Source organism: Acinonyx jubatus, chromosome E4 (assembly GCF_027475565.1).
Source record: "Acinonyx jubatus isolate Ajub_Pintada_27869175 chromosome E4, VMU_Ajub_asm_v1.0, whole genome shotgun sequence".
NCBI classification, from domain to species: domain Eukaryota; kingdom Metazoa; phylum Chordata; class Mammalia; order Carnivora; family Felidae; genus Acinonyx; species Acinonyx jubatus.
This window is the reverse complement of record NC_069395.1, coordinates 38233387-38245737: the sequence shown is the minus strand read 5'-3', so window position 1 is coordinate 38245737 and position 12351 is coordinate 38233387. Positions and strand designations below refer to the sequence as shown.

Below are 12351 nucleotides of genomic sequence, written 5' to 3'. Positions count from 1 at the left end.
ACACAGAATCTGAAACAGGCTACAGGCTCTGAGCTGTCAGCACAGAGCCCGACGCGGGGCTCGAACTCACAAGCTCTGAGACCATGACCTGAGCCGAAGTCGGACGCTTAACCGACTGAGCCACCCAGGTGCCCCGAAAAAGATGTATTTTAAACTGACTTCCAAAAACTGTGCAAATTTATACTCTTCCTGTTGTGCATTTATATCCCCATACTAAGTATAACCTAACTTTTTAATTTTTGCCTTGAGATTGACTTTCAATGATCTCACTGCATATAACTACTTCGTCTCTTAAATCCTAACTCATTCTTTTTGTTCAACTTATTTTTTAGGCAATTATGTGTCAGGCTTGGTCCTGACATAAGTGAGAATAAAGCAGCCTCTAATCACACAGTTGTGTCTAGGAAACAGAGAGAAAGAGGGAGGAAAAGACAGCTAAGTATGAGGGAGGTTTCTTATTTTTTAGAATATACCAAGAACACCTTTTGGTGTGAGTTCAGAAGCATGATTCTTAAAACTCCTCAGATTGGGGAATTTTTTTTAATTATTTGCATCGTCATAATTAAAGTAGGGTGTCACTGGGGTTAATATCCCAAATAGATAAAGAATTCATACAATTCAACACCAAAAAAAATAAATGATACAGTTAAAAAAATGGGTAGAGGATCTAAGTAGACATATTCCAAGGAAGACACACAGATAGCCAACAGACACATGAAAAGATGCTTATCACTCATCATCAGGGTAATGCACATCAAAACCACAATGAGATATCTACTTCACACTTGTCAGGGCTGTGATCAAAAAGACAAGAAACATGGGGCGCCTGGGTGGCTCAGTCAGTTGAGCGTCCAACTTCGGCTCAGGTCACGATCTCACGGTTCGTGAGTTCGAGCCCCGCATTGGGCTCTGGGCTGACAGCTCAGAGCTTGGAGCCTGTTTCGGATTCTGTGTCTCCCTCTCTCTCTGCCCCTCCCCTGTTCATGCTCTGTCTCTCTCTGTCTTAAAAATAAATAAACGTTAAAAAAAATTTTTTTTTAAATAAAAAAAAAAAAAGACAAGAAACAACAGGTATTAGCAAAGATGTGGAGAAAAGGGAATCCTCTTACAACTTTTGGTGGAAATGTAAACTGGTGCGGCCACTGTGGAAAACAGTGTGGAGGTTCTTTAAAACATTAAAAATAGAACCACCATTAAGATCTAGCAATTCCAATTCTAGGTATTTATCTAAAGAAAATGAAACCACTAATTCAAAACGAAATATGCACCCCATGTTTATTTCAATATTACTTATAACAGCCAAGATCTGGCAGCAATCTAAGTGTCTGTCAACAAAGGAAATTATAAAGAAGATGCGGTATTGGGGCGCCTGGGTGGCTCCATCAGTTAAGTGTCCAACTCTTGATTTCAGCTCAGGTCAGGATCTTGTGGTTCGTAAGCTCAAGCCTCACTTCTGGCTCTGCACTGGCAGTGTGGATTCTCTCTCTCTCTCTTTCTCTCTCTCTCTCTGCCCCTCCTGTGCTCTGTTTCTCAAAATAAATAAATAAACTATAAAAAAAAAAAGATGTGGTATACATAAACACACACACACACACAATGGTATATTGCTCAGCCATAAAAAAGAACGAAATCTTGCCAGTTATGACAATACAGATGAACCTAGAGGGTATTATGCTAAGTGAAATAAGTCAGAGAAAGACATTTACAGTACAATTTCACTTACATATGGAATCTAAAAAACAAATGAGCAGCAAACAAAACAGAAACAGATTCATAAATACAGAGAACAAAACTGTGGTTGCCAGAGGGGAAGGAGTTTAGAGAGAGGCAAAATATATTTGGTGAAGGGGATTAAGAGGTATAAACTTCCAGTTATAAAATAAATAAGTCACAGGGATATAAAGTATAACACAGGGAATACAGTCAATAATATCATAATAATTTTGCATGATGACAGATGATACTATCATTGCATGGAGTTCATAATGTATGTAAATGTTTAATCACTATGTTGTACACCTGAAATTCATGTCATATTATATGTCAATTGTACTTCAATTTTAAAAAATCTTTAAAAAAAGTAGACTACCACAAAACTTAAAAACTTGATGGTAAGGATGCCACATACTAAAGAACCTCTCTTTCAGAACTTCTAGATCATAATGCTCACTTAGCTACAGAAGACTAAGTTTGAAGACAGAAGCTGAGTCATCATACCCACAGTGCCTATTTTTAAAATGTTTCTTGAATTAAGTGTGCTTTTAAAATTTCCACATAATTATGGTTGGGTTGATATTAATCAAAGAAGACTCTTTGTTTCAATGGCAAAACACAACTATACTTTTAATCTGAAAACTGTCAGGAAAACAAGTAAGAAACCATAGATACTGGGTAATAACGATGAACAGAAGGCACCAAAAATGTGAACACCATGGAGTGTTGGGGCTCAAAGACCCAAAAGCAAGCAAAGATTAACAAGAGTTTATGGATCCCCTAATGCTTCCTAGGGGAACAAAACGATGGTGTCATCAAAACTAACGGTCCTATTACTACTGACCACATCCCTCAATTGCTTTTCACCTAAGAAAATACAAATGCTTTCCTTGGTAATTATGAACCTCAGATACCTCTTTACATTAGTTATATTTCAAGATATCATTATAGATCATGAAGTTTTTTTTAATGTTTATTCATTTTTGACAGAGAGCAAGCAAGAGAGAGAGAGTCTGAGTGGGGAGGAGCAGACAGAGAGGGAGACAGAATCCGAAGCAGGCTCCAGGCTCTGAGCTGTCAGCACAGAGCCCGACACGGGGCTCAAACTCACAAACCGTGAGATCATGACCTGACCCGAAGTCAGACGCTTAACCGACTGAGCCACCCAGGCGCCCCTATCATGAATTGTTAATATTAAGTATTTGTTAACATTAAAGAATGGTAGCAAAAAAGCTGTTGATGGCCACTCCATTCTGGAATAATGGCATAAATGCCACTGATGTTACTATACCATTATGTGTCTCTGTATCTTGTCCCCAGATCTCAAGGAGTTGTGAAACATGCAAAATATCCTGCAGAAGCAAGTGTAAATAAAGCTCAGTGAATACTGTGATCCTGCAATCGACCTGAAAAAATCACTATTCCATGTAAACTACAGGCCGATGGAAACTGGATAATTTCAAATCATTCAGACTTCTTCCTAAATCAAAGAGAGCATCAGTAGGGTCAGTGTAGAGACCAAATCCACATAGTAATTTGAATAAGGAAAGCTTAATATAAAGACTATTAGACAACAGTTTAACTTATTAAAACTCTGAAGAATACCCCAGGGAAAAGGAAAGTATCCAAGGAAGGAACAACCTGGAAGGGGAACCCCTCCCCAAAGCTGGGATTGGGATCCTCCTGGAGAAGATGTGGTTGTAGTCACTGAATGGGAGAGAAGTTAAAGTTAGCTGGATTTCTTGGTTCAGAGGTGGGCCATAGTGCCAGGAAAGCAAGAAAGACCCCTCCAGAGTTCACATGGGACAAGACTAGGAGACGAGCAACACAAGAGTCACAATGCCGGGAGCCCACTTACAAGCAAAGTAACACAAGGCCTGGAGTACACAATGTCTGTGTTGGAAAGGTCGTGGGAAACAAGTTTCTGGGGTAAAGGCAGGCCAAGGCCGGCAGATAGGCATGCAGGAGAGGGGGGCATCAGGAGCCTGCTCACCAGCAAAGCAACAAGGTCTGGGGTTCACAGTGCCTGCAGGAAACAACCTTCAGGAAGTCAGAGTGTCAGAAGCCCACTCTCCAATAGACCTGGGGTGCCTTGGGGTACTCAACTAAGTGGCCACCAAACTGGCTGGGGATGTAAGCTTATCGGCAGACTGTGCTTTAGGTGTACAGCTGAGGCAAAATGCCTCTGGCAACAGTGCAGGGGGAGCAAAAAGAAAAACAAAATTCATAGCACACTGGAAGATGGAAGGGAAGCCCCTTTACCCTCCTTCAGTGCCCCTTCCAGCATCCTCGACTGTGAACAGCATACTCTATAAAGGAAAAGTTCTGAAAGAGTCCAATCCATTCATGTAGAACAGAAAATGAAAGAAGGAACTTGAAGCTAAGAGGAAATAAACAGATAACTGGCATGGCTTCTTAGAATTACCAATATAAAAACCCTAGGAATTCCAGGCCTATCTTGAAAGGCAGCAATTTCCCCAATGTCAATGAGAAATACAGCTGGTATCAGAATATACCCTACAAAGCCACTGCACAAAAATCAACATGGTACAGAAATAGGTATTACTATAAAAATAAACAAATGCCACAAAAGAAAAAACTTTTAATTAGTGGCAATGCATGTGAAAAGTTAGTGTGTAATGAAGATGGCATCCATTTCATTGGGAAAAATACATATTATTTAATAAATACCTTAGATGTCTACCCATCTGAAAGAAACATAAAAATGAAGTATTATCCGACATCCCATTCAAATATAAATTCCACATGGATATTAAAAAGAATTTTTTTAGGGGCGCCTGGGTGGCTCAGTTGGTTAAGCGTCCAACTTCAGCTCACATCACGATCTTGTGGTTCGTGGGTTTGAGCCCTGTATCGGGCTCTGTGCCGACAGCTCAGAGCCTGGAGCCTGCTTCAGATTCTGTGTCTCCCTCTCTCGAAAATAAATAAACATTAAAAAAAGTTTTTTTAATTTTTTTAAGCTCTAAAAATCATCTCACGAGCAAATGGAGGAATTGGGAGACATTTCTAACCAAGACCAGAAATCCAAAATCTTAGGGGATGGAGGGGCAGGGATAGAAGTGAACATACAAAAATTTGTTGGGAAAAGCTATTACAGACAATTGTAAAATATGTACATGTAGTGTATATAAATGTATACATCGCTCATACACATATGTATGCAGATGTGCATATGAGTCAAGTATGTACAATGTATGCAATGTGCATAAATGCATGTTTCCTGACTCCATCTGCTGAAAGAACACAAAACTGATTTGCAATGAGTATATCTACTACCCAAATAATGGTCTCTGCAGCAGCCAGGGTCCACCCCGAAAATGGAGTCCACACAGCAATTTGAACAGAGAAAGTCTTACAAAGAATTATTAACTATTTGCACAGGATTAACTACTAAAAGAGAAGAACAGAACTCTAAGGAATACCCTAGAGTTCAGGGAGAGAACCAGAGGCAAGAGTTGGAAGGAGCATCTCCTTCTCAAGTTGGAGTTCACATCTCACTGGAGATAGTGTGGCTGCGGCACACTGAATGAGAAAATTAGCTGGGTTACCCCAGCTAGAGCTGTCCTATGGCAGGAAGGCCAAAGTTGATGGACAAGAACCTGCAGGCTGGGACTGATAAGCAGGAAAATCTCTGCTGTGGTGTCAGCATGTCAAGAGCAGAAGGCAGGGAGCCGCAGGCAGGAACTGGCAACAGAATCTGCTAGAGCATGAGCGCCATGAAGTATCTATCACACACACACCACCGGCAGCAAGGCAAGCAGGAACAGAGGACTGAGACTCTCTGTGCCTCAGTTTTGTGTTAACATCTTGCAAAGCCATGAACCTAACAGGTGTTACTCAATCAGTATACCCAGAGCCCATCCCAAAATGTCCGCATCTGGCCTGGCTGGGTGCCTCAAACCGCAACCATTCACATTATAAGGAAGGTATCAGAAAAAATATACAAAGTAAAAACTTTTCAAAATCCCCAAATTTCAGAACTATAATTCAATATCATCTCTTGTTGTGTTCCCACATGTTTTTATTTTTTATCTGCTTGACGGGCCGGAGTTGGAGTTGTTGGTATGGTGTTGTTTCACAAAAGGGAAGAATAAATGCATTCGGAGTAATCAACCTATACCACGAACGTGAAAAAATAACTTCAAGTGCATGCTGCATGATGTGAATGATCTTTATAAAGGGCTTTTGATTTCACAGTACAGTATTTCAGGGTTCAGCACATACACATGATTAGCCAATCATCACTTTTTAAAGTCACAATTTCAAAATCGTCACTTACCAAACACTATCCCTTTAGCAAATGGAGGAAACAATTCTGAATGTCGGAATAAGTTTTTGTGAATTTGCCATAGTTCTTTGTGTAGTTTCTTAAAGTCACTGTATCTCTTCCATACGATTATCTAAAGAGAAAGGAAAATTAAATGTGTACCTCACAGTGAAACTACATAGGTTCAGATATCTGAACAAATAATCTTTTTCCATTAAAGAGCTCAAACTGTCAGGCAAAGGCAAACAAATATATGTTTGAACCAACATGGTTAACTGTCTGAAATTAAATAACAATAGTTAATTAAAACTATAAAGTAGCTGGGGCACTTGGGTGGCTTAGTCGGGTGTGTCCGATTCTTGATTTCAGCTCAGGTCATGATCCCAGGGTGGTGGGATTGAGCCCTGTGTCGGGCTCTGCACTAAGCATGGAGCCTACTTAAGATTCTCTCTCTCCCTCTGCCCCTCTCCCCCGCTCGCGCACACACTCTCTATCTCTAAAATAAAATTATACACACACACACACACACACACACACACACACACACACACACACCATGCAAAACAGCAATTCTTTCTCTAACTTTTCTGCTTTGGTTTTTAAATTTCATTTTAAACAAGTACTGTTTTCTTCATACTGCAAAAATATTCAACCTGGTACAAAGAAGGTCTATCTAAAATGTCACTTAACCTCTTCAAAAATCAATTACTATTGGCCTGAAACAAGCCAGATGTCAAAATACATATTCTGTCTCAAAAACAGCATGTTTATACACACAAAAAAATTAATTTAGACAATTTTTAAACATCAAATACCCACACACCATTTGCCTAAAAGGATAAATTAATATGGAAAAAGAAATGGTTGTGTAGCAAGTAATTAACCTGAACGTTTACATTTCATAAATCTTATTTCACAAATCCCAGTTAAAAGTAATAGTAAAGATTTCTTAAGGCAAGATGAATCCGGAAAACAATACCATTAAACCTAGTATATTTCAACACAGAAAATAAGTCATCCAGATTATAAAACACGTAAAGTTTACTTCCATTAACTTGAATTACTATTTAACCTTATTCAGATTAAATTAGTAAAAAGAAAACAGATTTGACACAACTTTGATATCACTGATTCGGCCCCTCAGTCTCCACAAAATAGGGTAAAACTGAGTTTTAAATTTCATTACTGGTATACTAGGGTCTTTGCTTCTTAAAAACCTAAGAACTTCTAACGAACTCAATAGAGTGTAACGCTAATAAGCAAATCTTAGGCCATGCATGTAATCAAGTGTGATTTAAGAGACTCTTGTCAAAAAATTACTCTCTGCATGTAAGAAATTCTTCACTAAACTTTATCATACTGCCTAAAATTCTACCACGATGAGTTTCTTGTTTTTAATATAGTTATTAATCCTAGGAGACTAGTCAGACTATAATATGAATTAATCTAAACTGTCTCCTCTGGATGTTTCCTTTCATTTATTTACTCAACAACAAAAATAGTCACCAAAACAATTATTTTCAAGAGCCTATTCTGTGCTAGGCTCTCTGTAAGCACAAAGGATGAAGAAATGAGAACGCAGCACCTGCCTTCAAAGACTTCCCAGCCTAGTTGGGCAGGATAAGCCAACACAGTGATGATGTCACAAGACAGTGTGATAGATGCAGACAAGGAAGCCCAAGGGAGTTACGGAAGGAGCACCTACAGAAGGTCTTATCTTAGGTAAGCATACTGAAGGGAAGTAGCAATTAGACCAACAAAAATAGAGAGAGAAGGGACTGGGGATGAAGTTTGTAAAGGAGAGTGAGAGGTCAAATATAATTAGTAGAATTTGGGCTTTTGCAACTGAATAAATCATGGTCCTACTCTCTAAGGTGAAGAAAAAGGGAGAAGAAACTTTTAAGGTAAGAACAAAGTTCAATTTTAGACATATTTGACACAGATTTGGAGTTCAAGAGTGAGAACTAAGCAAGATGTATTAATTTGGGAATCATCAGCAGAGAGGTGGCAATCACTCAGGAAAGGTTTCTCAGCATCGGTAACGTGAGGAATCTAACAACAAAACAATGGCAAACCCTAACACTGACAGGCCAGCCAGAAGTAAGGAAGAGGAAACCAAGTGCAAAGTAAGTGTTTAAGAAGCTTAGCTGTGAGGCACCTGGGTGGCTCAGTCAGTTAAGCATCCGACTTTGGCTCAGGTCATGATCTCACAGCTTGTAAGTTCGAGCCCTGCGTTGGGCTCTGTGCTGACAGCTCGGAGCCTGGAGCCTGCTTCAGATTCTGTGTCTCTCTCTCTGTCCCAAACCCACTTGCATTCTGTCTCTGTCTCTCTCAAAAATAAGTATTTTTTTAAAAAGTTAAAAAAAAAAAAAAAAAAAAAAAGCTTAGTTGTGCCATGACACAGTCCACTGGGATGGAAGAAGAGATTTTATTTTAAAACAAAAGTGAATGGGACAAAAGCTGACAGCAAAGAACCAAGAGTCCCAGTAAAAGACAGAGCAAGAGGAGCTAACAACAAGACAGCCAAAACAACACTCAAAAAGGAAACGGTCTCTGGACAGTGAGCTTACAAGTGACTTCAATTTTCATATTTTTTGCTTCTCTGTAGTTTCTAGTTTCGATACGGGAAAATAATTCTATCATAGGAAAAACAACGTTATTTTTATATTTTTAAAACACATCAAATTACAATGGCACCATGTTGCCAACGGCTTAAGGAAGAAATGGGTGATGGGCTTTGCATATGGTAAATGCCATCCCCAAAGCCTTTATAAACGAGATATAAGAGCTATTTGAAAGACTGTAGCTCTTAGAAACAATTAAATTAAACTAAATCTGCAGATAAAATTTCTATTCTAGTTAGGGCCATTTTTAAATAAAGGCAGAGTAACTTAAGGGGCAAAAGTTAACAACTTAATCACAATAATGATAATAACATGGTCTATAAACTGGCAGATAGTCTATCAGAGTAAGAATTAGAGCCCCAAAGGTGAGACTCTTCATCATGCCTAATTTATTCACTCACATACTCCTTATTCTCAACACTGAAGCTACAGAACCAAAATACCTAAGAGCAAATATAAACCCTCAAGAAATGAAGGAAACCAAAGCATCACAAAGTGTCACCATCTACTGCCTTTTTTTCTTCATACTCCTTGTAACCTTGGACATTTCTAGAAATCTTCCAAATGGAGAAGTGAACAAAAGCATACTTCCATTACATTAGCAAGTACTGATGTTTGTAACTGGACTACACAAAGTCCCAAAAGATGCATGCAAAAAATTACTTTCCCTAATAATTCTTTCCTATTACAAAAAAAGTTGCGTAATAGCTATTGCTTTATTGAACCAACCCTGCAGAAATTTCTTATTCGTGAAAGTTACTTTGCATAAAATTCCTCAATTAAATATTACTTCAGTGACAATCATATATAGACTACCACTTTAGTAAAAGCTTAACTTTCATTAAAACATTCCCTTAAAATACTTTTTACAGAAAATAAATGTTATCTTTTCAGATAATTTCACTTAATGAGGGCAAAAACCTGTAGATCTCATAAACAAAGCCACTCATTCAATTAAGTCTGTCCTCTGATAGAGTATTTAAAATTGCTGAATCATCTTTTCTTGCAACCAACGTCACTACTATATTTCCTTATGGATTTTCTTTCTCCCCTTTTCAAGACTCTTCTTTCCCTTGACACATTTCTAAATGTTCTCAAATAGTTTTTTAAAAATTATTTTATTTATGAAATGACTTAACAGATTTCTGATGTGATAACATAGAAAGTTCTATTTCAGTTCTCCTTTCCCAAATTTCACCAGTGAAATCTACTATCTATAGAGAAACAGAGTTATAGGTTACTTTTTTTTTAAAAGGTAGGGGAGGGAGAGCACAATGTATCTCTAGTTCTTTCTTTTCTGCGGGTGTTCATGCTTTTGAGAATCTACTGAACGAGAGGCCCCATTAACTGCTGTTGTCCCCTCAGATTTTCCCATGCTGCTATTAAAAAATAAAAACTTAGAGGGCGCCTGGGTGGTTCCGCTGTTAAGTGTCCAACTCTTGATTTCAGCTCAGGTCATGATCTCACAGTTGTGAGACTGAGCCGAGAGTGGGGCTCCATGCTTAGCATGGAGCCTGCTTGGGATTCTCTCTCCCTCTCTCTCTGTCCCTCCCCCACTTGTCTTTCTCTCAAAATAAATAAACATTTTCAAAATATATAAAATAAAAATTAGAGGGAATTTTTTTTAAGTTTATTTATTTGTTTTGGGTGACAGAGCGTGAGTAGGGAAGGGGCAGAAAAATCAGGCTCCAAGCAGGCGCCACACTATCGGCATGGAGCCCAACTCCAGCTCGAACTCCCAAACCATGAGATCATGACCTGAGCCGAAATCAAGAGTCAGTGGTTCAATCGACTGAGCCACCCAGGTGCTCCTTTAGAGGGAATTTTTAAGGGATAAAAAACAATTTTTTTTAATCTATCCTGGATAATTTTAAGTTTATTCCATGTGGGTATTTCAGCATTCTTAGTTAGAAGACACTGCTACCCAGTAGCATGTGCCAAGCATGTGCGAATACATCTATCAAAGAAAACCAGAAAAGGAAACCAGCAAAACGTCGCTGGTTTTGGAAGGATAGCATATTACTGGCCCTATATTTGGTTGGGCTAACAGTACATCTTCTAATCCTCGATAGCTCTTGGGAAGCCTGATTAAATTCTAAAACAGTTAACTAAATGAATCTGTTAACAGGAGAGAGAAAGTGAAAGGCAAGAAAATGGAAACAAATTCTGGGTAGTGAATTTCTCTCCTAAATGAGAATTCCAATGTTTAAATGAAATACATGAGAAGCTAAAGTGTTGTTATAATTTCTAAGTCATTTTATATTTTAAGAAGCCAACCAGACAGAAGACATTTTAAAAAATGTTTATATCATTTCTAACAAAGGACCATGCAATCATCTAACTAAAGGACACTTACAAGAGTATTCTGATGAATGGTTCACCAGCAGTTGTTATTATAAAAGAGTTTTCCCCAAAAAAGGATTAAGGAAATGGCAGAGAGTATGTTCATGGATGGGTTGGTTCAGGATTCTCCCTGGAAAATGGGAACATCAAGCTACAAACTACAGCATAGCAATCAGACAATGTATTCAAAGGAAATACAACCCATTTTTAATTTTAACAGAGTTGTAAAATTTCAAAAGCAGAACAGCCTATACTATTAATTCAACATAATTAGAAGAATTTTAAAGAAAGTCACACTAACCAATTGACACTTAAGTAGAGAGAGTACTTTAAAGAATGGTGCAAATTACTTTCACTTCCTTTTTGGGAGGATATAGACATAGAAATGGATATATCCTTTTCTTCCAAGATAACAATATTACAATATTCCCTTCCTGGCTACTGAGGGGGAAAAGTGAGATATCTTAAAATCCCTAAGGAAAATAGTACGAAATCTTTTAAACTCTTTTTAACCATAGGACAAAAACAAATACTGGATCAAATATAGCAAGAAATGATCATGTATAAAAGTTCAAATATGGTCTAAGCCTGATGGTCACACACTCAAATCAACCAGTACCAAACAATCAACTTAAATGTATGAATCAAGCCAGGCTTAAGTAAGGAGCAGTGGGACTTGTTAGCAAATACATACTCCACCTAAACACATTAAAATTTAAATGGAAAAAAAAAAAAACTGCTGTAGAATCAAGAATGCCAATTTATAATGTCTTTGTTAAACACTTCAGTAAGAAAAAAAAAATTTCCCCAACATACGTGCTTCTAATCATAGTGTAAATGAGCAGGTAAATAAAATAATGAAAGTAAATCAAAAAAAATGTTAAAAGAAACAAGCTCCTCAGCTAGGATTCCTAAGGGTATATAACAAGCGCAAAGTAATTACAAATAGAGAATTATATAGCGTTAAGCAAAAACACAAGCTGGCGTCATTTTAGAGAAGAGTCGGCAAAAGAACAACAAATTTAAAAAAGAAACAGTTACACCCAAAGCAGTTTTCCAAGCTGTCAACATGCCAACTCAATATAAAAGTGAAAGTAAGGGTGCCTGGGTGGCTCAGTCGGTTGAGTGTCCAAAATTCGGCTCAGGTCATAATCTCACTGTTCCGTGAGTTCCAACCCTGCATCGGGTTTGCAGCTATCAGCACAGAGCCCCTTTGGATCCTCTGTCCCCCCTTCTCTCTGCCCCTCCCCAGGTCATGCTGTCTCTCAAAAATAAATGAACATTTAAAAAAAGTCAAAGTAGACAGGAACCCATAATTTATTATGATGATCTTTAAAATTAATATTAGTTACTCAAATACTTTTCATTTTTTATTAGTTATCA

At 38.0% G+C, this 12351-nt stretch overlaps 1 protein-coding gene across 14 annotated transcripts in view; it reads right to left on the bottom strand.

Moving 5' to 3' along the window:
• The window catches only part of RPS6KC1 (ribosomal protein S6 kinase C1), a 318908-nt gene that overhangs the window by 294057 nt on the left and 12500 nt on the right, over positions 1 to 12351 (bottom strand). For 13 of the 14 annotated variants that reach the window (XM_053208752.1, XM_027074461.2, XM_053208747.1 and 10 more), the window contains exon 3: positions 6014 to 6134. In XM_053208752.1, coding sequence (XP_053064727.1) covers positions 6014 to 6134 — 121 coding nt within the window. Of the gene's footprint in view, positions 1 to 6013; positions 6135 to 10981; positions 11003 to 12351 lie in introns of those variants that run through there. The other variant, XM_053208753.1, reaches the window with a different exon arrangement.